The sequence below is a fragment of the Phocoena phocoena genome, chromosome 15 (genome assembly GCF_963924675.1).
Source record: "Phocoena phocoena chromosome 15, mPhoPho1.1, whole genome shotgun sequence".
Lineage (NCBI taxonomy): Eukaryota > Metazoa > Chordata > Mammalia > Artiodactyla > Phocoenidae > Phocoena > Phocoena phocoena.
In genome coordinates, this window is record NC_089233.1 from 36769725 (window position 1) to 36796631 (window position 26907).

General features: G+C 57.9%; 6 protein-coding genes and 3 non-coding genes across 9 annotated transcripts; 5 read left to right on the top strand and 4 right to left on the bottom strand.

Annotated features, from left to right (window-relative positions):
• Window positions 1-332: 332 nt before the first annotated feature.
• Window positions 333-6583, bottom strand: TBL3 (transducin beta like 3). Its single transcript, XM_065892157.1, has 22 exons — window positions 6504-6583; window positions 4950-5001; window positions 4774-4869; window positions 4640-4687; window positions 4394-4535; window positions 4220-4304; window positions 3964-4134; window positions 3804-3879; window positions 3638-3731; window positions 3371-3552; window positions 3137-3278; window positions 2978-3036; window positions 2791-2894; window positions 2168-2315; window positions 1852-2082; window positions 1708-1778; window positions 1468-1624; window positions 1330-1388; window positions 973-1076; window positions 806-877; window positions 559-717; window positions 333-475 (listed from the first exon to the last, which is right to left on the bottom strand). Exons 1-22 carry the CDS (start codon window positions 6542-6544, stop codon window positions 366-368), a joined length of 2403 nt encoding a protein of 800 aa, XP_065748229.1. The 5' UTR covers window positions 6545-6583; the 3' UTR covers window positions 333-365.
• A 1158-nt stretch (window positions 6584-7741) lies between these two features.
• RNF151 (ring finger protein 151) lies at window positions 7742-10149 on the bottom strand. Its single transcript, XM_065893396.1, has 4 exons — window positions 10130-10149; window positions 9435-9580; window positions 9010-9106; window positions 7742-8253 (listed from the first exon to the last, which is right to left on the bottom strand). Exons 1-4 carry the CDS (start codon window positions 10130-10132, stop codon window positions 7801-7803), a joined length of 699 nt encoding a protein of 232 aa, XP_065749468.1. The 5' UTR covers window positions 10133-10149; the 3' UTR covers window positions 7742-7800.
• Window positions 10150-11342: 1193 nt separating this feature from the next.
• Window positions 11343-11469, bottom strand: LOC136135774 (small nucleolar RNA ACA64). The gene has a single exon (XR_010656617.1). It is a non-coding gene; the product is annotated as a small nucleolar RNA ACA64 (small nucleolar RNA).
• Window positions 11470-11972: 503 nt separating this feature from the next.
• On the top strand, window positions 11973-13740 carry RPS2 (ribosomal protein S2). The gene is made up of 7 exons (XM_065892348.1): window positions 11973-12158; window positions 12247-12336; window positions 12479-12586; window positions 12843-13016; window positions 13097-13256; window positions 13476-13567; window positions 13660-13740. Exons 1-7 carry the CDS (start codon window positions 11973-11975, stop codon window positions 13738-13740), a joined length of 891 nt encoding a protein of 296 aa, XP_065748420.1.
• LOC136135822 (small nucleolar RNA SNORA64/SNORA10 family) lies at window positions 12640-12773 on the top strand. Its single transcript, XR_010656655.1, has one exon. It is a non-coding gene; the product is annotated as a small nucleolar RNA SNORA64/SNORA10 family (small nucleolar RNA).
• LOC136135823 (small nucleolar RNA SNORA64/SNORA10 family) lies at window positions 13283-13409 on the top strand. The gene has a single exon (XR_010656656.1). It is a non-coding gene; the product is annotated as a small nucleolar RNA SNORA64/SNORA10 family (small nucleolar RNA).
• Window positions 13741-14040: 300 nt separating the features above from the next.
• On the bottom strand, window positions 14041-16760 carry NDUFB10 (NADH:ubiquinone oxidoreductase subunit B10). The gene is made up of 4 exons (XM_065892081.1): window positions 16464-16760; window positions 14994-15132; window positions 14464-14603; window positions 14041-14198 (listed from the first exon to the last, which is right to left on the bottom strand). The coding sequence occupies exons 1-4, from the start codon at window positions 16609-16611 to the stop codon at window positions 14095-14097; spliced, it is 531 nt and encodes a 176-aa protein (XP_065748153.1). The 5' UTR covers window positions 16612-16760; the 3' UTR covers window positions 14041-14094.
• RPL3L (ribosomal protein L3 like) lies at window positions 16188-26731 on the top strand. The gene is made up of 10 exons (XM_065892080.1): window positions 16188-16336; window positions 20169-20361; window positions 21666-21834; window positions 22978-23113; window positions 24632-24818; window positions 24918-25078; window positions 25285-25386; window positions 25874-25969; window positions 26201-26320; window positions 26588-26731. The coding sequence occupies exons 1-10, from the start codon at window positions 16235-16237 to the stop codon at window positions 26642-26644; spliced, it is 1323 nt and encodes a 440-aa protein (XP_065748152.1). The 5' UTR covers window positions 16188-16234; the 3' UTR covers window positions 26645-26731.
• LOC136134573 (small EDRK-rich factor 2-like) lies at window positions 17637-19549 on the top strand. The gene is given in 2 exon segments (XM_065892229.1): window positions 17637-17854; window positions 19468-19549. Coding segments are annotated over 2 exon segments (300 nt in total).
• Window positions 26732-26907: the final 176 nt, after the last annotated feature.

Consider the following 26907-nt stretch of genomic DNA (forward strand, 5'->3'; position numbering starts at 1 on the left):
GGGCTGCGCTGTGCACCCCACAGCTGGAGCGGCAGGCCAGAGGCTCCAGACCCCAAGGATGGTGGCTGCCAGCCACATCAGCCTCAGGGCTGGGGGATGTGCAGTTGAGGGTGGGACTCCCTGGCTGGTGGGGCAAGGAGACTACACTCTCCCTTGTCTTCTGAGTAAAGTTCTCCTGACTGACCCCCACCCAGTGTCTGTGCTGAGGGGCAGGGACTGGGGGATCTTGGGCCAAAGTGTGGGGGCGGGGCTGGCTGGTGGGCCCAGCCTCGGGCTGGCCCAGGCAGTGGTCCAGGACCTGGGGTGAGACAAAGCCCAGACAGACACAGGGAGCTGAGATAGCAAAGTACATGTTTTGGTGGGTTTCAGAGGGCCGCGGGGGCCATGGGGAGGGTGGGCAGCTTCATGTTGTGCCATAGGAAGTCCAGGAAGGTGGCTGCCTGCAGCATCCGGCTGAGCCGTTGAAAGTGACGCTCTGCGGGAGGACAGCAGGTGATCAGGGTAGGAGGAGTCTGGCTGGACGGCCCCCTGCGCCCACCTGGGGCTGGGTCTACATACCAGTGTAGGGCAGCAGGGCCTCAAGTGAGGCCCGCACACCGTCGTAGGCCAGCAGCTCTTCCGGGGCCTCATGCCGCAGGAGCACGCCCAGCACGGCCTGGGCTTCGTGGCAGTGCCGTGAGTTGGTGTTCCACGTGACACAGAAGCGCAGCAAGGCCTCTGTGGGTGATGGGGACCGTCAGACCTGCCTGCTGGGCCACCCCAGCCTTACTAGGCACCATCCAGCCCCGACCTGCCTGCCCCAGACCTTTCTGGTCTCGTCGCAGTTGGAGCACCGTGGCTTCCAGCTTCTCGCAGGACTCGGGGTCCCTTTGGATAGCTACGGGAGGAGAGAGGAGACTGAGCCCTGGGGAAGGGGCACCACGGACCCGAGAGACTACCCCTGCCGCCTGTCTGGCCCGAGGCAGCACTGACCCTGGATGACAGTCAGCACAGTGTGGGGCCGGTCTAGAGAGATGGCCAGGCCCAGCGCCCGCAGGTACCGCTTCTCGTGGAGCAGGTTGTCCAGTTCTTGTTGCCTGGTGGGGGAAGGAGGGAACAGGACCACTTGGGGCCCTGGCTAGGGCTGAAGGCAGAGCCATCAGGGGCTGGCTGAGGAGTCTGCAGCCCGGGCCTGAGCACCCGCTGGGGGTGAGCTGTGTTGCTGCTCCGAGCCTTGGTTTCCCCAAACTATAGAGAGAAGGGACGCCAATGTGCCCTACTCCAAGGGGCGGGGGTGGTGCTAATGCATGGGACTTGCCGTGAGGGGTTGGGTGGAGACCCCCAACTCACTTGACCACCTGCTCCTCTCTCTTGGCCTGCTCCTCTGCCTGCTCCGCCTCAGTCACATCCTGGGGTCAGACTGGGGTCAGACTGGCACACCCACGCTGTCCTGCCCACTGTCCCCCCACCCCACCCCAGGCCACACACCTTCCAGAGGATGACGCAAGAGTCGCTGGCACCGGTGAGGGCATAGTCATCCAGCCGGCTGCAGTGCAGACCCCAGACCTTGTCCTCGTGGGCGTCCAGCGTCCTCACACACTCATTGTTCTTGATGGTCCAGAGCTTCACAAGCCCATCAGAGCCGCTGTGTTCAGGATTGGGAGGGGGCTCAGCCCTGGGGCCTGCCCCTAGCTCACCCCTAACCCTGCCCTGCCCTCACCCACTCACCTGGACAGCAGCTGTGTGCCGCGGCTCACAAATGCCACCTTCAGCACAGAAGCATCATGTCCCTCAAACGTCTGCAGGGTGGGGAGAGGGGAGGTGTGAGGTGTCACCAGGTAGGGGGCCAGGCCTGGGCTGAGGGAGGCTTACCTTGAGGCAGCTGAAATCCTGCAGTGCCCAGAGCTTGACAGTGCCATCGGCCGAGGCCGTAGCCAACACCTGGTCCATGGGCGAGAACTGGACACACCAGAGGCCACGCCGGTGGCCCGAGAAGACGCCCAGCAACTGGCACTGTGGCAGGGCCCAGAGTTTGGCCGTGCGGTCCTGTGACCCCGTGGCCAGCAGCTTGTCGTTGGGGGCGATGGCCACACTATTGATGTCCTGGTGGTGGGAGCAGGCAGCAGCTCAGATCCCCATCCCAGCAAGGGCCCTGCTACGACCCCACCTGTGTGCTGCGTGCGGTCACCTTGTCGTGGCAGTGCTGCGTGGCCTGGGCCTGTAGGAGGACAGGTCCACCATCGGGGCCTGTGCTCTTGGATGGCAGGGCTTCAGGGAGGGGCCACAGCTTCACAGTGCAGTCCTGGCTGCCCGTCACCAGGAAGGTCTCCTTCAGCCTGAGGCCCGATTTGGGGGAGGGGGAGATACCTGCTGAGCCCTGGCCAGCCCTGTCTGCAGCACACCACAGCTCAGGCCTGTCAGACCTTGGTCCAAACCAGAAAGACTGTCCCGGAATGTGAACTAATGTGCCACCGCCTTAACACCTCTGGGACCACCTGCTTCCACTCGAGTCTGCACTGCCTGCCCTCAGTGCTGTCAAACCTGGGGACTTGGTCCCAACAATGGGAGCCCCAGGCCTAAAGAGCACCCTCTCCCCCTGGACGCTGCTTAGTGTCATTGTCCCTGGTCTAACACCCCTCCCCTTTTATCCACACAACCTTAAGATCACTTCTTAGAAACCTCCTACAGTGGCATCTAAGGATGCCCCAGCCCCTGTTCTCTAGTCCACATTCCTAGGCTGGAGACTCAGAGAGCAAGGCAAAACCCGCCTCTGCCTCCGTGACACCCCGGACCCCAGCCCTGAACCACTACCTTGAGCAACAAATGGTGCCCACGCTGTGTGTGTGTCCAGAGCCCTGAGCCACACAGGCCACCTCGCCTGCCTTGTTCATCCTCCAGACGCAGATGCTCTGATCCTGGGGATGGGATGGGTGAGGAGAGGCTGGGCTGGGCTTCCTGACCCAGGACCCTGTCCCCCGTACCTCTCGTGGTGCTTCACCTTGGCACAGCTAACGAAGAGCCACCCCTTCCGGAACACATCTAGGGCCAGGACAATATCTAGAAAAAGGTGGAGAAGAAATGGCTAGAGAACAGCTATGGCAAGGCGGGGCAATCCAGTCCTGGGTGAAGTCCGTGGGCACTGGCCTGGTGCCCTCACCTGTGTGGCCATGGAGAATCTGGCAGGCGGACGTCTGCAGCTCAAACACTTTCAGGCAGGGGCTGTTAGAGGCCACCACAACGTGGGAGTCCTTGGGCCCGAGGAACCGGACGTCCAACACCTCCTCACTGTAGCCGGCAAACTGTGGGGGCAGGAGGGACACAGGCCAGGGCCAGTGTGAGTCGAGGGCTGGCATCCTGGGCTGTGGGCCGAGCAGGGGCAGTGCTTGCTCACCTGTTTCTGCAGCTGCAGGGAGCGGGCCTCATAGAGAAGCAGGTTGTGGTCAGCAGTGACGCTGAGGAGCAGGCCAGCGGCTCGGGCCAGGGTGCAGTGGGTCAGCTCCCGCCCGGGGCCTGGCAGCTGCCGTTGTGCATGGACACACTGCCCAGAGGCCACCTCCCACACGCGCAGCATGCCTGTGTGGGGACAAGGGCCGCTGGGACTCACGGGTCCACAGGCCTCCATTACCCCTGCTGCCCGCCCTGGCCTGGCCCCACCCACCTTGGTCGCCAGCTGTTAGGAAGTGCAGGCCCGCAGACTTCACACCCAGCTCCGGCGCCGGCTCCTCTGGCAACAGAACTGCAGCCTCCACACTCTGAGGATGAGCAGGTCAGAGGTGGCAGCCCCGCATCCCAGCCCGCCCCACTCAATGGCCCTGGCGCCCCACCTCAAACACCGGCACGGTCCTTGTGGCCTGGAGGCTCTGCAGGTCCCAAACAATGCAGATCTTGTCACGGCCTGAGCTGGGGGGAAACAGCCACCTTAGTTCCCAAGTCTCAGCTGTGGCCGTCCCTTTCCTGCCAAGGCCTGGGTAGCTGGCCACTGACCTGAGCATGGTGTGACCATCGGCACTGAAAGTCAGAGAAGTGACAGTGCTGTAGTGGGCAGTCAGCATGGCCAGGCACGACCGGTCCTGCAGCGACCACACGCGGATGCTGGTGTCTGCGGCTGAGGAGAATAGGAGCAGGCGTGCGGGGTCCGGGTGGAAGGCCACCAAACTGCAGGCAGGTGGGGTGGGGCTGGTGAGCTATGCCACCCTGACTGTGACGCCCCACCCACCTGCCCTCCGCCACCCCTACTCACTGTATGACACCCGGTGAGCCCCGAAAGTGGTGTGTCCCATAGTGCTGCACGACATCCCAGACACGCACGGCCCCATCACAGCCGCCTGTGGGAATGTATTCGAGGTGCGGGGGCTTTATGCCCAAAGCCCCCTGCCTGGCTCTAGCCGCTCCCGCTACCCAGCCGGGGTCCTACCTGTGGCTAACAGTGTGGAGGTGGGGTCGAAGGCCATGGTGGCCACAGGGGCTGTGTGTACTGCCTTCCACAGGCGGGTGATGCTGCCCTCTTGCCAGGCCCACTGAGCCAGCAGCAGTGCCCGGCTGGCTGTCACCAGCACCTGGGGGAGCACGCAGTTCAGCTGGGGGCAGAGGCATGGACGCCATCCTCATCAACTCTGGTTGGGAGGTACCGGAGCCCACCTCTTGTCCCGGTCCCATATACCTTGTCATCGGGGCTGAGATCAAAGGCAGTGATGTCCTCCTGGTCCTCCTGGGGCGAGAGTGAATGCACAGGGTGCCATGAGAATAGGCTGCCCCCCACACCAGCCCCTTACCCTGACCCTCCCCCACTCTCACCTGCTCCAGGCTCTGCAGCATAGTCCCCGAGGCCACATCCAGGATGTTGACTCTGGTGCCACAGACACAGAAGAGGTGCTGCCCAGTCTGATCCAGCTAGTGACAAAGGAGTCTCAGTCAAGGTAACACTTTTCAGCCCCTGCCTGCCCCACCACTCTGCTCCCCTAGACCAGTACCTGCACCTTCCCGCCCTTGTAGAAAGGCTCGATCTTGCGCTCGACAGCATAGCTGGAGGAGAGACGGGGAGAGAGTGAACCACCCACCCCTTGGTCCTCAGTGCCCAGCCCTGCGCTAGGTGCTCCCCTAGAGATCAACCCAATAGGGCCCTGCCCTTGAGGAGTTCCTGGGTAGCAGCAGGGATGCAGGAGGCACGAGAGAGGACGAGTGACGAGCTCTTCTACTGTTCCTTTCTTTAACTCTCTCAGCTGTACTGTGAGATGGGTGTTGGTACCCCCATGTTACAGAAGATTTGGGACCCTGGGCTGGTCCGTGATCCACACAGGTCCCAGGGCAGTCCAAGTCTTCCCAGACTCCCCGGTATGGAGGAAGCCAGGCCTTGGGGGCCCCCTGCTGGCCACGAGAGGCCAGGCTTGGGTACCAGCCCAGAGCAACATCCTCTTCAACATCCTCCTCAACACTTTCATCCGAGGTCCAGCCTGCCCCTTCCCCAAGCCCGGCTCCTTCCTCCATCTCACTCTCTGAGCAGATTCTCATTTCAGCAAAGGTGTCAGGCTGTCCTCTCCCCTCCCTCTTGGCTACTTCCATGCTGGTCCAAGCCACTGCACTCTCCTCTCCGGGGAGCTGCTCCAGCCTCTTCATTTGGTCCCTACCACTCTCTCAAACCCTGCTCCCAGAGAGGTCTTCTAGAACATAACTCTGTTCATGTCATCACCCTGCCTTAAAGTCCTCTGCTCTCCTTACACGTTTACGAGACCCTGCCTCGAGGGGTGTCTCCTGACTCTTTGTGTTCACATGGGCTGTTCCCTGTATATGGCCCGGGTCTCTCTTCCCGAATTTCAAAGGTGTCTGGATGACTCCGCTGGAGGAAGCCTGACAGCCAAGATGAAACGGAGCCCCCCTGAACCCACTCGACCATCCAACAGATGGTCTCGGCATCAGGGCTACCCCTTGCTAATTCGTGTCACAGGCCCTGATAGAAACGATTTGCTTAATATGTTTATCCCACCAGACTGCTGCACAGGTCGAGGCTGAGTGTGTCTGGTCCCGGACACTGAGCACTTAGATGTTCAGCGTAAGTTTGGGGGTTGAAAAAGCACGGGATTGAGAGCTTCCTGGCCACGGAGGACCAGCCCATCTCCTGACCTCTCTTCCTGCTCCGCGGAGAAGAGGGACAGCAGATGAAACCCCCCAGGCCGCCTGCCCCAGAGGTGGTTCTTCTCCTGCTACCTGAGCGCTGGGGAGTCCCGCTCCCGTCCAGGACCAGCCTCGACCTGTGCTCAGTTCGCCCCTTCCTCCCTCTTTCGGATTTCTTGTCCCCCTCCCCCTCCCCAAACCGGCTCCAAGTTTAAGTAGCGGAAGCCAGCTGCACCTGGTGGGACTCCAGTGCCCGCCCTCCGAGAGCAGTCAGTGCCGGCTCTCCCGCGAGGACGCCGCGGGCCTGTCCGTATCCAGCCCTCACCCCCTCCCCAAATGGGTGCAGGACCCACGCCAGGCGCCTTCGCTACTCCGGCAACGAAGCCGGCTCCCTCCCCGGCGGAGCCCCGGCTCACTTGGACTTGAAGCGGCCCACTCCGGCTACCGCCTCCGCCATGTCGCCGCTGCCGCCGCTGCCGCGTGAGGGAGACCTGGGCGCGACACCACACTGTCGGCGCCGGGGGATGGCGTCACCGCCGGCAACTACTGTGACGTCACCAGCGCTACGGCCTCGGCGACATCTTTGCTGAGGGCAGCGGAGCGGCGTCAGGAAGCGGAAGATGGCAGAGGCGTTTCCGGCCTCGAGGGCGGGCTGTAGAACAATGTGGAAGCGGCTAGGGTCGACTGGCAGTGTGCTGGGGTCTCTAGCTGCCTGTCGTTTTACCGGACTTTTTTTTTTTTTTTTTTTTTTTTTTGGTACGCGGGCCTCTCACGTTGCGGGGCACAGGCTCCGGACGCGCAAGGTCAGCGGCCATGGCTCACGGGCCCAGCCGTTCCGCGGCACGTGGGATCTTACTCCGGGACACGAACCGTGTCCCCTGCATCGGCAGGCGGACTCTCAACCACTGCGCCACCAGGGAAGCCCTTACTGGACTGGTGGCGCAGTGGTTAAAAATCCGCCTACCACTGCAGGGGATATGAGTTCGAACCCTGGTCCGGGAAGAACCCACATGCTGCAGACCAACTAAAGTTAAACCCCTGCGCCTCAACTACTGAGCCTGCGCTCTAGAGCCCGCAAGCCACAACTGCGGAAACCTGTGCGCCTAGAGCCCGTGCTCTCCAACAAGAGAAGCCACTGCAATGAGACGCCCACTTACCGCAAGAAGAGTAGACCCGGCTCGCCGCAGCAAAAGGCCGTGCGCATCTTTATTTATAAATAAATAAATGTATTAAAAAAAAGCAAAAAAGGTATTCGTAGGAAATGTTTACTAAAGTAATCCCAAGACTCCTGCCCCCTTGGCATTCTGGGATTTGGGGCAAGAGTGGTCAGGTGTGGTGAGTTAGCAGATACAGCTTGTGAACCGGGCTCTGCCTTAGGGCTTCTGGTATAGTATGAGAAATAACGCAGGTAAATTAATAAATCAGGTGATTTCAGAGTCGTTCAAATATTGATTGAGCACATTCCACGTGCAAAGCACTGTTCTAGGCACTTGGGAGACACCACAGAAGCCGGTGAGCCAGTGTGAAAAACTAGTGGGAATGACCTTGGAAAGGTTCAGGGAAACAGGCCAAGATGTCCCTTTCAGATGAGGTGAGTAATGCCTGGAGGGGAAGGCGTGAGGCCAGCAAGCACAGCGGTGGTGAGGCGGCCAGGCCGGGGCTCTGCATTTATTTACTCCTCTACAAGGTAGCTTGGCCCTGGGCCCCCCACTCTCAGCCCCAATGCTGCCTTCTGGGGGGGGCCTCAGCCTCCTCTTGCGGGGCGCCCAAGAGCAGGGCGTCATCTTCCTCCAGTAACTCTCCGAGCTGGGCCAGCTGCCGGCGGATGAGGTTGGCAGACCGGTACACCTTGCGCATGCGCCGTAGCAGACACAGCACCAGGGTCCGGCTGCGCTCCTGGCGCTGGCACCAGGCCTTGCGCAGCTCACGGTAGCAGTTGTGGCTTGCGCGTTCGGCCGGGCCCAGGGTGGCCCCGCAGCCCAGGGGGCAGCGCTGATGGGCACCATGCTGGCAATTCTGCCGGTGCTTGGCCAGGTTCCCACGAGGCACCCGCGACGTGCACCCCTCGTTGGGACAAGCCATCAGCTCGAAAGGGCATGAGTCCTGGTGCCCTTTCCGATGGGCCAGGGGGCACGTCACCAGGCAGCCAGCTTCGGCGTTTTTGCACTGGGGGTGGAGGAGAGCATCGTGTGAGCCAAACCAGGTGAGGCACTGCCAGCCATGAGCCGGCTGACCCCCCATAGAATCCCCCATCCATGGCATTCCACTGAGCAGGAACCACTGAACTGGGAGCCTCCCAAGCTCTTATGTACCACTGGCTTGGTGGAGAGGGAAACAGTGGAGCAAATGCTTGGAGGTGGGAAAAATCTAAATCTCTGAAGGGGGGACAGGACCTGAGGTTTAGAGAACAGAGAGTTACATGGTTGGGTTGGTCTGGTGGATTGTTTGTATGCCAGGTTTTTTTTTTTTTTTGGTTCCACTGTGTGGCTTGTGGGATCTTAGTTCCCCGACCAGGGATTGAACCTGAGCCATGGCAGTGAAAACACTGAATCCTAACCACTAGACCATGAGGGAACTGCCCAGTCAGGTTTTTTAAAAAAAATCTCAATTTCCCCATCTATAAAACTACGGGGCTGGAGAGTAATAGGCAGCACAACAGACACTCCATTCTCTATAATCCCCATTTTACAGCTGGGGCTCCTGGGGCTCAGAAAGGTAACATGCCCAAAGTCACACAGCAAGTAAGTGGTAGAGAAGTGACTCAAATTCAGCCAAGTCTGATGACCTCAAGGAGGGCAGTCTGTTGGTGTAGAAACCCTCAGTTCTGAGGATAGGATTCTTTTCAACCCCTCTCCTGGCTCTGCTCCCCACCCCTACAGGGGTGAGGAGGGTAGGGTGGTGGGAGTGGGTGTTTTGAGCTACCTTGACTTCCAGGCGGCCAATGATCTTCCGGAGTTTATTCACATGGACCATCTTTTTCTGTTTCACCTCTTTCCTACAGCACGGACAGGTCTTTTGCCTAGGAGACATGAGTGGGGGTGATTATTGGGAGTGGGAGGAGAGCAAGTGGCAGCAACATGCCTCCCCTGGTGGTCCCTCCTTCTCTTTAGCTGGAAGAGACACAAGAGGGCATTATAGGGAGCTCTCAGCTCTGAGGCTGGGGCTAAGGGTTGCAGATACCACAGGGTGACCAGACTCACATACATTAGTGTCCCAGGAGATTTGGCAGCTGAACTTTATGGCCGTCATGACCCAGTGCTTGGCTGACCTTCCTCTCTGTTCTGGGCCCCAGGAATGGCTCCCAGCCCCACCCCTGCCCTCCCAGCCTTTTGGGTGCCCAGTAGCACCTGGCTAGCCACGGGAGGATGCACCTCTTGCAGAAGATGTGGCTGCATGGCAACCTCATCGGCCTCTTGAGAACTCCATGGCAGACAGAGCACAGGAAGTTGCAGTCGGGAGGGCTGGTGAAGAGGTTGAGATCATACCCGCCACTCTGCAAGGGCCAGGCCAGCATTAGGGCCTGGCTGGGACCAGGATCTGGCTCCCCACTCCACATGCCCAGAGAAGGACCCCAGGAAGCTTTGGGTGGGAGATGGGCCACATGAGAGCCCCAAGTGGAGGGCTGGGTCAGCGCCCACTATGAGGCGACAGTGGTGAGGGTCAAGACCCCCCATGACTACCAACCTCCAGCTGTAGAAGCTGGCCTTGGCCTGGAGTTAACACTTGCCCAGAGGGACTTCCCTGATGGCGCAGTGAATAAGAATCTGTGCTCCCAATGTAGGGGGCCCGGGTTCGATCCCTGGTCAGGGAACTAGATCTCACATGCATACTGTAACTAAGAGTTCTCAAGCCTCAACTAAGGAGCCCATGAGCCGCAACTAAGACCCAGTGCAACCAAATAAATAAATACTATTTAAAAAAAAAAAGACTTGGCCAGAGCCCTCTGAAAGGTTTCCGTGTCCTATTTGGGAGCTTGTACCCCACTGTGCACATCATCTTAGTGAGGAATGGGGTCCAGCTCTGGACAGGTCTAAATGCTCACCATGATCTCTGGATGGCAGCTCCACTGACCGCTGGGGCTCAGGAGCCTCCATTTCATAGCAGGAGCAGGCCGACATCACAGTGGCATTGTCCAGCTCAGGCCAATCACAGCCCTGGTCCAGGGCACCACCTGGCTCTTGCTCCCCTCTCAAGAGTCATAGGGCACCCCAGAGCCGGGATAGGTCTCTGGAGCCCCTGCCTTGCCTCTGCCTTGGGGGTGGCTGACAGCCATCTTCAAATAGCACTAAGGCTGGAACCAAGCTTCCAGGGGCTATTTCCTCAAAGCTGAGGCTCCAGCAGTAGCGCAGGGACTGTTCCCCTCTCCTTCCTCAAATAGGCTGCCCAGGTGGCCAGATCCCCAAGAGCTCAGGGGGCTTTAGACATTGACTCATGATCAGGTCCCTTAGGATCAGAGACCTATGGAGCTAGCTCCAGGGTACAAACCAGGAGTGAGGACCAGATTTCCGTGGTACTGCAGCAGGAACCTAGAATGTGGGAGAGCCTCCCAGAGCAGGTAGGCTTACCACCTGGGTAGGCCTATAAGGAAAGGTGTGGGGAAACCAATTTCCATGTGTGAGGCACAGAACAGAGAACTGCAGTTTCAATACCACTGAGTGTTGAGCTCATCAAATCCTAAAGGCCCTAACCCTTTCCTGAGAGCAATAGGGAGCCACTGCAAGCCTCTGAGCTGCAAGTCTTACACTCTCACCCTTGTTAGTGTTTTGCTGATCCAGCCTGACTCACCTCAAGCTCAAGGTACTTTACATGCTGATGTAGAAGATACGGGGTATGGGTAGAAATAATATGGTTTCAAACCTGGCTCTGCCGCTTTTAGAGGGTGGGATCTTAGAAATCACTTGCCAACCTTCAAGACCGGGTTCTACCCCTGCGTGGCATCCAAAGCAGAGTTGAGCGGGCCAGGAAGGTGTCCCACAAAGGTCTCCCTCCACAGCACACCTCGGTTCCCACGTCAGCAGGTGCGTTTTCCAGGATGGTAGTCGGGAGTTCAAGAACACCCACACACGGATGAATCAGATCAACAGCTTTATTGAAAAACGAAAGCAGAGCCCCCCCCTTCCCCCCCGCCCTGGTCATGGCGGCGTCGGCCTCAGGCTCTGAGCATCCAGGTATCCTAAGGGTAGAAGACGAGATTAGGGATCAGGTACCAGAATCCGGAACATGAGAGCGGCCGCAACCGGGCCCGGAGCGGCGGCGCGTGTCGGGGCCTGGGTTTCACCTCCCCACACGGAGGAGCGGGCGGTGAGCTGTGGCCCCCGGTGGCTCTGGGCGCCGAGTCTCACCTGCGGCCACGGCCAAAGCCGCAGGTGATTTTCAGCCAACGCCGATTTCCCAACCACCCCACAGCGCCGCAAAGTGCTAGGCAGAAGTACCTAATGTACAGACCTACCTGCAGCCGGAGAAGACGAGGTAGGGGCCGAGCTGTCCCTTATAGCAGCGTCCCAGTCGCGCAGATTCCGGGGCCGCGGACACGAAGGTACTCGCCGAGCTCGGCGGGGGCGGGGCCTCTCGGAGCCAATCACAGGCCGTTTTATAGGCCCTTGGCGCAAGAGCGATTGGGGTGGGGCAGCCGAGATCTCGCGGCGCTTGGCGCTATATAAAGACTCCCTTGGGGGTGGCTTCCTTCTTTTTTTCCGTAAAAACACGTGAGTCTTCGCGTTAGTAGCTGCGGCCGGTGGGCCTGGGCGGTGGGAATCCGCCGCCATCGGGCGGGGTCCGGGCTGGTGCGCCCGCGCTGTGGGGCTGAAGCCCGGCCTGGGCGTCCGAGGTGTCCGTAGATGCCAGGGCCTCACTGACCGGCTGGTTCTTGTTACTCTTTTTAGCAAATGGCGGATGACGCCGGTGCTGCGGGAGGCCCCGGAGGCCCCGGAGGCCCCGGGGGCCCTGGCATGGGAAGCCGTGGTGGCTTCCGCGGAGGCTTCGGCAGCGGCGTCCGGGGCCGGGGCCGGGGCCGCGGTCGGGGCCGGGGCCGAGGCCGCGGAGCTCGCGGAGGCAAGGCCGAGGACAAGGAGGTAGGTCTGCGCTATGCGCGTGAGGCGGGCCCTTGGACGGCACCGGGAAGGCGGTCCTGGGCACCTGCTGCGCCTTTTCCTCTTCCAGTGGCTTCCCGTCACCAAGCTGGGCCGCTTGGTCAAGGACATGAAGATCAAGTCCCTGGAGGAGATCTATCTCTTTTCTTTGCCCATCAAGGTAAACATAGGTTCTCTTTTTCTTGGGTGGGGCTTTGGCCTAGCTGGGGTCGAGGGAGCTTTGTCACTGGTTGGACATTGAGGGGTCCTAGGCTCCACCTTTGGTTTTATTAAAAGTTTTGTCACAAATTTTTTTCTTGTAGGAATCTGAGATCATTGACTTTTTCTTGGGGGCATCTCTCAAGGACGAGGTTTTGAAGATCATGCCTGTGCAAAAGCAGACCCGTGCTGGCCAGCGGACCAGGTTCAAGGTACCCCAGCAATCTTATTTTCCTAGGCTGTTTCTATCAAAGACTTTTGTGAGACTCTCTCAGCTCTGCATGGTTGCACTTGTGTTCATGCGTGTGACTTTCGTAATGGGGAGAGAGAGAAAGGATCTCCTCAGGATCTCAGATAGGTCTCCTGGTGGCCAGTCTTTCCTTGAGGGGCACAACAGACCCTGTGCGGTGGGTGGCTACTGACGTTATGAAGGGCAGTGGACCACCAGCCACGTCAGTCTCTTTGCAGGCGTTTGTCGCCATCGGGGATTACAACGGACATGTTGGTTTGGGCGTGAAGTGCTCTAAGGAGGTAGCCACTGCCATCCGTGGGGCCATCATTCTGGCCAAGCTCTCCATCGTCCCCGTGCGACGAGGCTACTGGGGGAACAAGATCGGCAAGCCTCATACCGTCCCTTGCAAGGTAGGCTGGATGGTGGTGCGTGGCAGGGCCTGCAGTGGTGCAGACTCTCCAGCCCATCTCCTGACTCTACCCCTTCCCAGGTGACTGGTCGCTGTGGCTCTGTGCTGGTGCGCCTCATCCCTGCCCCCAGGGGCACTGGCATCGTCTCAGCCCCTGTGCCCAAGAAGCTACTGATGATGGCTGGAATTGACGACTGCTACACCTCTGCCAGGGGCTGCACTGCCACGCTGGGCAACTTCGGTAGGTGGTCCACATGTAGACTCTGGGTTCTCTCAGCTCTGCTCAGTCACATTCTTTGTGTGGTTGGTGTATTTTGAGAGAGAGAGGAAGGCTCTCCTAATGCACGACAGATTGGCCCACAGTGGTCTCTCTGTTCCTAGGAGTGCGACAGCTTCTTGCTGTAACTGGGGGTTCATCTCAAGTCAGTTCACTAATCCTTTCCTGTTTTCCCTTTTTCAGCCAAGGCCACTTTTGATGCCATTTCCAAGACCTACAGTTATCTCACTCCTGATCTCTGGAAAGAGACGGTGTTCACCAAGTCTCCGTATCAGGTACTGCCTGCCCTGCTACCCTGTTAGGCAGGCCGGGCAAAGCAAAGGGTAGCAGTCTATTTGGTTACAACTAAAGCCTCTTGTTTTTCTAGGAATTCACTGATCATCTTGTAAAGACCCACACCAGAGTTTCTGTGCAGAGGACCCAGGCTCCAGCTGTAGCCACCACATAGTTTTCTATAAGAAAAATAAAGTGAATGAAGCTAGTTTATAGTTGTCTCTTGTTTTTTTGCGGGGGGGGGGGCGTACCATGAAGCTTGTGGGATCTTAGTTTCCCGACCAGGGGTTGAACCTGGGCCCCCAGCAATGAAAGTGCAGAGTCCCTAACCACGGGACCATCAGGGAACTCCCTATTCTCAAGTTTGTTTAGTGGTGGCTGAATTTGGAAGGGAAATGGGGCCAATAAGATGAGAAATCTGAATAAGGCTTATCAATGTGTCAAAGTTGGGAGCTAAAGATGACACCACAGAGATTCCATTACTCTTTATTTTAGCAACAGCGACAGACATGAGGTGGCTCGAGCTGCCTCAGGCAGCAGCAGCCTCTTTGGTGGCTTTTCTCTCTGCCAGCATCCTCTGCTTCTGTTTTGCCAGGCACTTCCTGGCAGAATAATGGGCCCCCAGGTCATGATCTGGGAAAGAGATGGGGAGGGTAGTCATAGGCCATGATGGGAATTTGTGGTCTTTTTTCCATGCAGGGAGGGCTCGGGCAGCTAAGACAAGTTATTGAGCAGATAAGGGATGAGGTGAGGTGGTTTTCTTTTACAACCACCAGAGATTGGGCTAATTAGCAAAACGTCTAGTACCCAGCTCTGTGGAGACTGGGAGGAGGACTGGGAAGTGAGGTGGCAGAAGCACGAGTAGCTGGGGGGGCAGGCTGGGGTGGAGCTGACTCACAGCGGTCCTGGTAGGCCTTGGCCACCTGGGTGAACTGCTCCAGCTCCTTGGTACAGTTCTGCCTGTAGCTCTCACCTTCCCTCTGCTGACAAGCCTTTAGCCTTTCCTGGATAATGTTGACGATTTCCTGATCAACTTTGCTGAAAGGAAAATGAGAAAGGTGGTGAACAACAGGGGTCCCCAAACCCCAGGGCCGTGGACCGCTACCGAAGCTTCATCTGCCACTCCCCATCGCTCGCATTACTGCCTGAACCCCCCCCCCCACCGCCACCCCGTGGAAAAACTCTTCCATGAAACTGGTCCCTGGTGCCAAAAAGGTTGGGGACCGCTGGTCTTAAGGTCTATAAGGATTCCCTGTACTCAGGGAAAGTAAAATGAAGGCAGGGCCTGGGAGCCCTGTGGTCTGGCCCCTCCACCCCTAGATCTGGGTTGGCCACCATCTCATGGCATCTGGAGGGAATATGCTCATTGCACAGGGCTCTCAGTAGTATTCACTGACTAAGAGCAGAAGCCCAAAGGGTAGGACTTACTAGTCTCTTCTCCATTGCATTTCTGCTTCAAACATGCACAATATGTCCTTTTCCTTGCACTCAGTGATGTCCGGCACGCGGCGGAACTCACGGTGGTAGTAGTAATACCTGTTCTTGGCATGCTGCCGCTCTATAAACTCTGCAAAGAGAAAACCCCAGGTCCAAAGGCCTTATTGGTTTGGAGAAGCCACAGTTTGAAAGGGCTCTTAGCTTTGTATTTCTCATAAGCCGTGGAAGAGGCAGGTTTCCCAAATGTTCCCAGCTTTTACAAAGACTGGCAATTGAACTCCCAAAGAAGAGGTGTGGGCTGGCACACAGTCCTGGAAAGGACTGGGCTACAAATGGCAATGTCTACGGTTTATGGAGAGTTTCTTGTAAGCCAGGAACCACCCTGTGTTGCATAATACATTAACTCACTTTGTCCCCACGATAACCCTATGGGGGCAGGTCCTTTTCATTTACAGAGAGGAGACCCAGGCTCTGAGAGATGGCAGGATTCAGAGCCTGTTCTCTGCAAGCCCACACCCTGCTACAGTCCCTCCTGCCGGCCCAGCTCCGCCAGAGCACGGGGATTCCACTGTGGAGGCAAACAGGCCCCAACAGGGAGCCACCAGCAGGGATTCCAGTCCCAGTTCTGCTACTGCTGACCTTCCGGCCTCAACTTCCCCATGGGTAAATGAACAAGTTGGACCTAGTGAGATCTCATCCATCCAGACGTATAAAACACTTTCTAAAAAACTGCTATACAAAAGAGGGAGCAGATCCACTACTGTTTTTTCCAGACCTTGGGGCGGGGTGGGGGTGGTTCCTCCCCCCACAAAGAGCCACCAGAGCATACTATGCACCCCAAATGTTCTGTTGTTGAATGAATGGATTGATTAATTAGGTGCATGGATGAATCACCTGGCACTAGTGACTAAGGGCATTATGCTCTGCCTGCTGCACCACCAAGATGGCTGAACCACAAACTGGACAACGATGGTTTAAAACGTTCACCTAGTTTGGACCAGAGATGGCGGAATTTGGGCAGCTCTCAAGCGTGGGCACACACGGAGGGCAAGTTACAGCACACGTGGGTGGAAGGGGCCTCGGCCATCAATGACCACCCGGGCCATTTTGCAAGCATGCAAAGGGTTGGGAGAACCCCTGTACCTCAACAGCCCTCTGTGACCGCCTGCTGTGCAAAACGCAGGATGCAAAGCGTGCAGGGAGAGTGGGATCTAACAAGCCTCAGGACGCAGATGACTTCGATCAGGAAACAGCCCCTAACATTTGAGCGAGGCCGGAGACCAGGGGTCCGTGGACGGCGGCAGGGGCCATACAGCAGTGAGGGCTCTTGGTGTGTGTGTGGCGGGGTCGTCCCAAGAGGTGAGGCCTGGGGTGCAGTGGGGATCCAGGCTGAGTGACGGGTGCGGGGGGCCCGGGAGTGGTGGGGGGCCCCGGGGCGCAAGGCCCGGCTGGGGCTCGTACCTCTCGCGAGGGTCACTGGCCGATCCACGAGGAGGTCGAAAGCCTTCGTAAAATAGGTGATAGGGTTGGTCAGAGTGGTCTGCGGCGAGGGCGCCGAGGTGCGGCGCGGGGGCTCGGGGTACACGTTGTTGTCCCAGCTGTCCGGCATGGCAGCGACGCGCGGCGGGCTCGACTCTCGGACGCGCTCCCGCGGCCTCCGCCTCGGTCCCGCGGCCTAGTTCGCCCGCACAGAGGACAACTGGAGAGCGACCGCGCCTGCGCAGGACGACGACGGCGCCCGCGAGGCACCATGGGACTTGTAGTTCACCCCGCCTGCCCAAGTGTGGCCTCGGGAGATGCTTCGCAGTGCGAGCGCCCCCGCATGGGACCGCCGCGACATTGCACTCGCGACGAGCGCCTACTGTGTGCTGGGCGCTGGTATCAGCGGTGAAGGAAACAGATTCCTATTTACATTCTAAGGGGAGACAGACACAGGAGTAAGGAAACCATTCAGTTCGGAGGGCGTGTAGGCACGTGCCAAGTGCAGCAGGGAGCAGAATGATGAACACAGCTGGGCTCTTCTGGAGAACTCAGGCCGGTAGAGCAAATAACAAAGTCAACAGATAACACAAACTGCCAAAGGCTGTACCCTTCCAGGAAGCCTTCCTGGATTGTCCATTCCCTACATCCCTCTCTGAGCTCCATTGTGTCTGCCAGGGCCCCTCATGGACTGGCTGATGCCACTGAGCTTGGAGAGGGGGCTGCCTGGGGCAGCACAGGAGGTAGGGTTTCCCCTCTCCACCCCCACCCCTCCCCACCCCACGATTAGGGAGAAGTGGCTCCTACCCTGGGCACAGGGCACTCTGTTTTGGTTCTGAGGGTTCCATCCTGGCCCTGAGCACTGTTGTGCCCTTGAGGCAGCTCCACTGACCAGGGCCCTACTGGCCACCCTCTGTGATCTCCATACCTGGCACACCCTCTGGCTAGCACCAGGGAGGATGGGTGGTGGTCACTTCCTGCCCAGAGGCTGGGGTCATTCATTAACTCTATGGACACACAGAATCCAGAATCATAGTAACCTTAAATCTTCAAATCATGAACTCTTAGAAACTGTCACACTCAACTAATCATAACATTGGCCTGCAATGTCAGGCTGAACGAGGGGACCCAATGGAGGTGGGCCGGAGTCATCTCATGACCCGCAGTAACCAGCACGAGCTCACCCACCAGAGGAATATGAGAAAGCAGAGTATAGTACTCAGTTAAGGGAAAGCACCCAGATGATGGCTTTCTGCTGCCACCCAGCAGCAGACGGACTCAGAGATCACGCAGCAGAAGCAGAAAAAGGCAAATGAGAGGGAGGAACCCAAGCAGCTTTGTGGCTCCATGTCCGACCCTCTGGCCCTTGGCCTGTGTGGCTGGAGCCCCCACTGTGTGTTCCCAGGCCCAGCACCGAGGGTGTTCCCTTTGGCCCTGAGTCTGCAACATGTCACTTCTGTGCTTCCTTCCTTCAGGGAGCCCCTCTCCCCCGGGGCCATTTCTGGGCTGAGGGGTTTACCCCTTCCCAGTGATTTTTTCCTGCCGGACTCAGCCCAAAGTATTAAAAGTAGTTTTGTCATTCAAAAACAACGACAAAAACAAAGAATTGTAGATTTTAGTAGCATAGAATTTTAGCAACCAGGGATGCAAAATCCACAGACCTGCAGAGATATCTTAGGCCTGTAAAACTCTGATTCTACAATTACAGAACTTTATAACCATAAAATCTTTGAATTAAAAAATAAGAGATTTCAGGGACTTCCCTCGTGGTGTAGTGGTTAAGAATCTGCCTGCCAATGCAGGGGACACGGGTTCGAGCCCTGGTCTGGGAAGATCCCACATGCCGTGGAGCAACTAAGCCTGTGTGCCACAACTACTGATCCTGCACTCTAGAGCCCACAAGCCACAACTACTGAAGTCCGCGCACCTAGAGCCCGTGCTCTGCAACAAGAGAAGCCACTGTAATGAGAAGCCTGCACACTGCAATGAAGAGTAGCTCCTGGGCTTCCCTGGTGGCACAGTGGTTGAGAATCTGCCTGCCAATGCAGGGGACACAGGTTTGAGCCCTGGTCTGGGAAGATCCCACATGCCGCGGAGCAACTAGGCCCGTGAGCCACAACTACTGAGCCTGCGCGTCTGGAGCTTGTGCTCCACAACAAGAGAGGCCGCGATAGTGAGAGGCCCGCGCACCGCAATGAAGAGTGGCCCCTGCTCGCCACAACTAGAGAAAGCCCTCGCACAGAAACGAAGACCCAACACAGCCAAAAATAAATAAATTAATAAATTAATAAATTAAAAAAAAAAAAAAAAAGAGTAGCTCCTGCTGGCCACAACTAGAGGAAGCCTGCAAGCATCAACGAAGACCCAACGCAGCCAAAAATAAAATATAAATAAATAAATTTATTTTAAAAAAGTATAAAAAAAAATTTAAGTTCATAAAAATTATCTTAAGAGACTTCCCTGGTGGTGCAGTGGTTAAGACTCTGTGCTCCCAATGCAGGGGGCCTGGGTTCAATACCTGGTCAGGGAACTAGATCCCACATGCATGCCGAAACTAAGGAGCCCATCTGCTGCAACTAAGACCTGGTGCAACCAAATAAATAAATATTAAAAAAAAAAAAGTATCCTAAGTGTTCTTGGCTCACAGCTACTAGAGTCAAGGGACCTTGATTGAATCACAGCTCTAATGATCCTCTGGGCACAGAGCCAAACTTCCCCATCTTCCCACCATTTTTCCAGCTCAGGTTCACAGCCTCAGGACAGCACAGGAATCTGCTCTGCTTCAAGGCCAGCAAACTGGACTCAGACGCTCCTAATGGCAGCTGCCCAAGGGAAGCTCCCAAACCCGAGTTCCTAAACCCCCTACCAGGCCAAGTTGTTCCCGTTTTGGAGGGTCACACAAAGCAGAAAACAAAGTGTGTGACCCAGTCCCAGGACATTTGAGAAAATGAGTGCCAGCCCTAGCTCCAGGTGCACCCCCCCCCAGGCTGCCCAGGCTGCCCCCCTTCGCCCTGCCCTGGGCCAGGCCTGCTTCTGACACCAGAGCCCACATCCGCCACAGGAGATGACAGAGCTCCCCTGCCAGGGGCTAAATCTGGGATCTGGCTGCTGTGCGTCCTGGCCCTGCCACTTGACCTCCGACGCCTGGTGAGGTGGCCCCTTCCCTTCCTAACCTGCAGGGACAGGCCTCCATGGTCAGTGGGCTGGCGGGAGGGGGGTTGGGGGGAAGCACGCCAGCTTCCTGGCGAGGGGCAGGTGGGCTTCTGGGATCTATCCCAGCAGAGAAGGTCCTTGGGCCTGTGACAGAGTAGGTGATTACAGGGGACAGCAGGGGGCCCAAGCTCTGGCTTCCAGGCCTAGGACAGGCAAACAGAGGGACAGATGGCAGCGGCCCCCTGCCTCTGTGGCCTTGGCTGCAGTGTGGACCTCCCTCTTCTGGGCCCAGCCAGGCAGGGCCAGGCCACTGAGACAGGAAGCCCACGGGTGAGGGGGGCTGCCGCTGGCTCTGTCGCTAAGACACTGCCCTTGGAGAAGTTTCCCTCCTTTCTTGTGGACAGATGCAGGCCCTGAGGGCCACCAGGTCTCAGCCTGGGGTCTCTAGCTCACTTCTGGTCTGGTCTCTGGGACTGCCCAGCTGCACCCAGCAGGGAGACCCCAGCTCTGATCTCCCTTCCCTTCTGTCCCCAGTCCCACCGGAAGTTCTCTGCCCCTCGGCATGGACAACTGGGCTTCCTGCCACACAAGAGGAGCCGCCGGCACCGGGGCAAGGTGAAGACGTGGCCTCGGGACGACCCCAGCCAGCCCGTGCACCTCACGGCCTTCCTGGGCTACAAGGCTGGCATGACACACACTCTGCGGGAGGTGCACCGGCCAGGGCTCAGTGAGTGGCCTCTAGGGGCCCCTGGGGGGCGGGCCGAGCACCCCCGACCGCCAGAAGATCTGGAGGTCCTTCCAGAGGCTAGGAGCCACAGCTGGGCTTCCGGAGGGGAAACAGCCCCAGAAGGGGCCAGGCCCCGCCCATGGGCACCTCAGTCAGAACGTTGACTGCTGGCCGTGCCTCAAGAACCGATTTGTCATTGCCCCAGTTTACAGATGAGGAAATAGAGCAGTTATGAAACTTGTAGGAGCTAAGATTCAAGGGCAGGTGCCCCTACACACTTCCGGTTTTGAGATCATCGTAGTGTGGTTATAAGAAATAATACAGAGGGATTCCATGCACCCTTTACCCAGTTTCCCCAATGGAAACATCTCTTAAAACCATTGTAATATGTCACAGCTGGATAATGACATGGATACACCCTACTCATCTTATGCTGGATTCTCCTGAATAAGATGTGTGTTATTTAGTTCTATGGTTCTGTCACGTGTAAATGACAGGTTCTGTCATGTGTAAATGCGTGTACCCACCACCTTGGAACGTTCCATTCCCACAACAGCCCGTCCTGTTGCCCTATTATAGCCACAGCCGCCACCCCCCAACCTTCTGGCAACCACTCATCTGTTCTCCATCTCTCCTAAAGTATATATTTTTTGGCTGCACCACGAGGCTTGCAGGATCTTAGTCCCCTGGCCAGGGATCGAACCCGGGCCCTCGGCAGTGAAAGTGCCAAGTCCTAACCTCTGGACCGCCAGGGAATTCCCCTAATATATATTTTAGCATATACTTCTTTGACTTCGGATCAGCCTTATTAATAACATCTATAAAATCATGGGTTTAGGACAAGTCTTAGGTTTTATTCTAGAACTCATCCATATACATTCATAGTGCCCATTTGTACTCCCCTAGAGGATGACCAACACTATCCTTTGGGGGATGCTGCTCTGGCTGTGGCTCTCCTGGCCCACTCCTGGGAGGTCTGGTGGGGAAACCAAGGCAGAGCAGGTCAGGCCTTACCTGAGCTGAGTCAGAGCTACTATGGACACCTGTGGGGTCTTGCCCAGCAGTGGCTCCACACGCAGGGCAGAGCAGGGAGAGAAGGGCTGGGAGTGGGGAGGCTCAGGGCTGGAGGTCAGGGGCCTGCTCACAGGGGCCTCTGTCCGCAACAGCCCTGGGGCTCTGGCGCTGGGTCCTCCCGCGGGCAGGTGGGGCTGTGGTCGGCACTTCCACCCCTGTCTCCTCTCCATGGAACTCCCCATGGGACTTGGAGGCCCCCCTCCACGCCTCTGTCTCTGGGTTTCGTTCAGAAATTTCCAAGCGGGAGGAGGTGGAGGCGGTGACAATTGTGGAGACACCGCCTGTGGTGGTGGTGGGCGTGGTGGGCTACGTGGCCACCCCGCGAGGCCTGCGGAGCTTCAAGACCATCTTTGCGGAACATCTCAGCGACGAGTGCCGCCGCCGCTTCTACAAGGACTGGTGAGGGATGCCGGGTGGTTGGGCAGGAGGAGGAGTGTCAGCAGCGTGTGGAAGGCAGAAAAGTGTGTGTGTGTGTGTGTGTGTGTGTGTGTGTGTATGCGTGTGAGTGTGTGATGCCTTCCCTCCAATAAAAGACAAGGACTAGAGGGTTGGAGAGGAAATTAGTTAGAGGAAAAAGGAAAGCAAACATTCTCATCCTCAGGGTGAACTAAGGAACTGATTTGATGGAATGTCAGAGTTGGTTCCAAGCTTCCTAGCAGCCAGGGTGAAAAGGGAAATAGCCAACTGACAAGCTCTTTTCATCAGAAAGAAGGGCATCCTTAGGCCTCAAATCTTCCCTGGCATTAAGTGCAGAAAGGGAAGGCGCCCCTGCCTGAGGAACCTCACAGACATCCCCTTCCATATGGAGGCAGAGGCACGTGTAGCCTCCATGGGAGATGAGGACCTTGGGCCCCAGTGTCAGAGCAGGTTGTGTGACCACAGGCAAGCTGACTGACCTTTTAGAACCTCACCTCACACCCCCCACCCCGACACACACACACTCCCCACAGACACCATCAAAAGGGAACAGGAGAGGTCTCCGCATCTTGGGGCAGCCCTGAGGATGAGCTGAGCAGAGTGTGTCAAGTGCTCAGCACAGGGAAAGAGCTCAGCGAACGCCAGCTGGCCTTGTTTTTGCTACTGCAACTGTGATCAACTTGCCCCTCATCTGACCTCTGTGAACCTCGGTTTCTTCATCTGTAGGATGGGGATAATGATGTCCACCTTCCAGCATCCTGGCAAGGGTTAGGAACGATGGGGTGTGGGGCCTGGCCAGTCCTGACTGTTCGCTTTAGAAGTGGGTTCAGCAGCCATGGCAAAGTGGGCACATGGCCATGGCTGGCTGGCACGCCCCTTCCCTGGGCTCCTGCACATCTGTTCACTCTCAGCCCCAGGAGGCAGGGAGGGTACCCACTTTACGGAGGAGGAAACTGAGGCCTAGAGAGGGAAAGACAGTCTGTGCTTAAGGAGGGCGCCCGGAACCAGCCCAGGGATGCCAGGGGCCCAGCAATGCCTCCCCTGGGAAGGGGAGGAGGGAGGAGGGGGACCTCTAAGTCCATGCTTGGTAGGATGCAGGCTGAGCACCCTCTGTGCACGACTCAGGCACAAAAGCAAGAAAAAAGCCTTCACCAAGGCCTGCAAGAGGTGGCGCGACGCCGACGGCAAGAAGCAGCTGCAGAGGGACTTTGCTGCCATGAAAAAGTACTGCAAGGTCATCCGGGTCATCGTCCACACCCAGGTCAGCTCTTACCCCCTGGTCCACACTGGTCAGCCAGTCCACCACCTGGGCCCAACCTCCCTCAGCCTGGCTTCCCGGAGCCCTGGCAAATGTCAGCCTAAAAATACTGTGAGCCTCGGGCATAGGCCCAAAGTGTCGGCTGACCAGCCAGCCACCTGCAGCCCCCGGGATGGGGTGTTGGGCATCAGTGCACTCTGAGGGCTACGGGGTACTGGCCACACCCAGCAGTCAAACAAGGCCCTGAAATGCCCCAAAGGTCCAGGATCACCTGCCCAGTGTTGGGTGTGGGGGTCCGGCAGCCTCTGTTTGGGGTTTGGCACATGTGGGTGTGAATCAACATTCGTAAGTGGGGTCTGGCTTTGTGTGGGTTGACAGGTTACCTATACCCTCTGGCTTTTTCTGGAACGCTCAGGGAAGCCTTCCCAGGCCCGGAGCAATGACCCTCCCCACCTGTCTGAGTTACTCTCCCACTTGTAGTTCCTGGTTATGTGTGTCATTGGTTAACATCCATCTCTCTCCATAGACTTGAGCTCCATGGGGGCAGGGGTCACAGCTTCCTGCTCACTCTTGTACCACACCCCCCAGGAGGCTTATATGCAACAGGTCCTCCATCAGTACTGGTTGAGCCCTATGCTGTGACCTAACCGTGTCCCTGCTTCCACCTCACACAGCAGCAGCCAGAGATGTTTAAAAATGTGCAACAGGGGCTCCCCTGGTGGCGCAGTGGTTGAGAGTCCGCCTGTCTATGCAGGGGACACGGGTTCGTGCCCCAGTCCGGGAGGATCCCACATGCCACGGAGCGGCTAGGCCTGTGAGCCATGGCCGCTGAGCCTGCGTGTCTGGAGCCTGTGCTCCGCAACGGGAGAGGCCACAATGGTGAGAGGCCCACCTGCGTACCTCAAAAAAAAAAAAAAAAAAAAATGTGCAACAGATCATGTCACACCCTGCACTTGGAATAAAGCCCAAGCTACTCCCTATGAGACCTGCCTGGCCAGGCCCCTGCTCACCTATCACCGTCCTGAACCCTCCTCCCTGTTCACCACAGTCCAGACACACTGGTCTCATTTCTGTCCCACCAACCACTGCCCCCCCATCTTCCCTGCCACAAGGCCTTTGCATATGCGGTTCCCTCTGCCCCAAAAGCTCTCAGATCTTCACCTAGTGGTTCCTTCTTGCCATTGATGTCACCTCCTCAGAGAGGCCCTCCTTCACCACCCTCATGTGCAATAACTGTCCCCTCCACCCTCAATATTTCATCACAACACTTAGGCCTATCCAAGAGTTTACTTGGTTTCTGCCGCCAACTAGATGGGCCAGGATGCTGTCTGCCTCATTCCATGCTGCATCCCCAGTGCCTCGCACAGAACGTGGCATATAGGCACACCAGAGCATGGGATCATCTGTTGAATGAATGCGTGCGTGAAAGTCTGCCAGGGATCACCAGCTGGCCATGTCGTATCGGCAAATGGGGGCGTGTGTGACTTTCTGGGAACCGAATGGCCGTGCCATGTCTTACAGATGAAGCTGCTGCCCTTCCGGCAGAAGAAGGCCCACATCATGGAGATCCAGCTGAATGGCGGCACGGTGGCTGAGAAGGTGGCCTGGGCCCAGGCCCGGCTGGAGAAGCAGGTGCCAGTGCACAGTGTGTTCAGCCAGAGTGAGGTCATTGATGTCATTGCCGTCACCAAGGGCAGGGGCGTCAAAGGTAGGGCCGGGTGGGGATGGCGGCTCCAGGAAGGCTGCCTGGAGGAGGTGGGGACCAAACTGGCCTCTAAGCCACCCGCCCCACCCCTCCCACCTGCAGGGGTCACGAGCCGCTGGCATACCAAGAAGCTGCCGAGGAAGACCCATAAGGGGCTGCGCAAGGTGGCCTGCATTGGTGCCTGGCACCCTGCCCGCGTGGGCTGCTCCATCGCCCGGGCTGGGCAGAAGGGCTACCATCACCGCACAGAGCTCAACAAGAAGGTGTGTCTGCAGGCCTGGTTTGAGGGGGGATGCCCGTGACCACACCCCAGTGAGTGGGGTGCATGACCCAGATGCTGCCTGGCCCCCTAAGGCTCTGAAATGCCACCACCAGCGCCTGGGTCTAAGCCCACATTCTGATGGGTGTGGGCATCTTGCCAGCCCCAGAGGCTACCTGCTGTCCCCAATGTGCCCTGTGCTCCTGGCAGATCTACCGCATTGGTCGGGGGCTGCACACGGAGGACGGGAAGGTGGTTAAGAACAACGCATCCACCAGCTACGATGTGACCGACAAATCCATCACACCACTGGTGAGGGTGGGCCGCCAGTTTGGCTGAGGGGCCTGGTGTGCATGTGTGGGGCAGGCCTGTGGGGTGCTGCCCTCTCCCAAGAGCTCAGGCAACAGGGTGGACCACCTGGGTGGACCAAACCCCTGCTGTTTCTGCATCCTCAGAGCCACCACTGCAGACAGCTCATCCTCCAGCTGCTGTCACAGGGTGCAGAGTGCAGCAGCTCTGACTATGGCCTTGGAGTCAGGCTGCCTGGGCTCAAACCCCAGCTGCAGTGGGTAGCAGCTGCGGGGCCTGGAGCAAGTGACTTCACCCCTCTAAGCCTCAGTTTCCTCCTCTGTAAAATGCAGATTTTTAAATAAGATAATCACGGGAAGGACTTGGGGTGTGGCTCAGATGCTGCCCTGATTAGTGATTGAGAATGTCACCCTAGGCCAGGGGAATTCTCCTAGGGCCCCCAGCTGCCTCCTAACCCAGCAGCCCCTTTCCTGGACCCACCTTCCCACAGGGTGGCTTCCCCCACTACGGGGAAGTCAACAATGACTTCATCATGCTGAAAGGTTGCATCGCGGGCACCAAGAAGAGGGTCATCACGCTGAGGAAGGTCAGTGCCAGGTGGTGAGCTGGGGAGTGGGAGCCCCATGGGCCTTGGGGTAGTTGGGGGGCTGGCCTACCCTGTCCTCCAGCCTGCTTCAGGAGGGGTGGGGATGGGGAAAGCAAAGAGGGAGAGGTTCTAACAGAATCTGGGTGAGCAAGACCTTCCTGACTGGGGGTAATGGGAGGGGCTGAGTGGGGACCTCCCACGGTGACAGCTCCGCTCTCCCACCGGCCGCAGTCCCTCCTGGTGCACCACAGCCGCAGGGCCCTGGAGAACATCGAGCTCAAGTTCATTGATACCACCTCCAAGTTTGGCCATGGCCGCTTCCAGACAGCCCAAGAGAAGAGGGTCTTCATGGTGAGCCCAACAGCCTTGCTCTCTGGGGCTCCGACACCACATCCTACCTGCCCCAGAGCAGGGAAGCTGAGCAGATGGGGGTGGCACGCATGTCCCTGCACTCATCCACAGGAGGGGGCTTTTAGGGGTCCAGTCCTGGGCACTGATTCTTGCCAGAAAGGAAGTAGGGAAGGAACAAGTGGGAGAGGGCACAGGGCCGACTCCGCGTAACCCAGGCGGCTGGTTAAACCCCTGTGACTAACGCTCCTCCTGTCCCTCGCCCACCAGGGTCCCCAGAAGAAGCATCTTGAGAAGGAAAAGCCGGAAACCTCGGGAGACTTGTAGGCAGGATGGGATGGAGGGAGCCTGAAAAAAGCGCGGCGCAACCCCCGCCTGTCCCCTTGTCTAATAAAAGCCAGAGACAACTCTTCCCGCGGTGTCTCAGAGTTGGGGGGCACGGAAAGGCTGGTCAACGGCCGGCAGCCCGGGGCTTAAGCGCCGGGAAACGACGAGAGTGTACGCGGCTCAGTGTGGTGCACCGCGACAGCCACCCCAAACCCAGCGCAGCTCAGCGGCCCGCACTGGAGCTAGGAGCAGGGGGGCAGGGG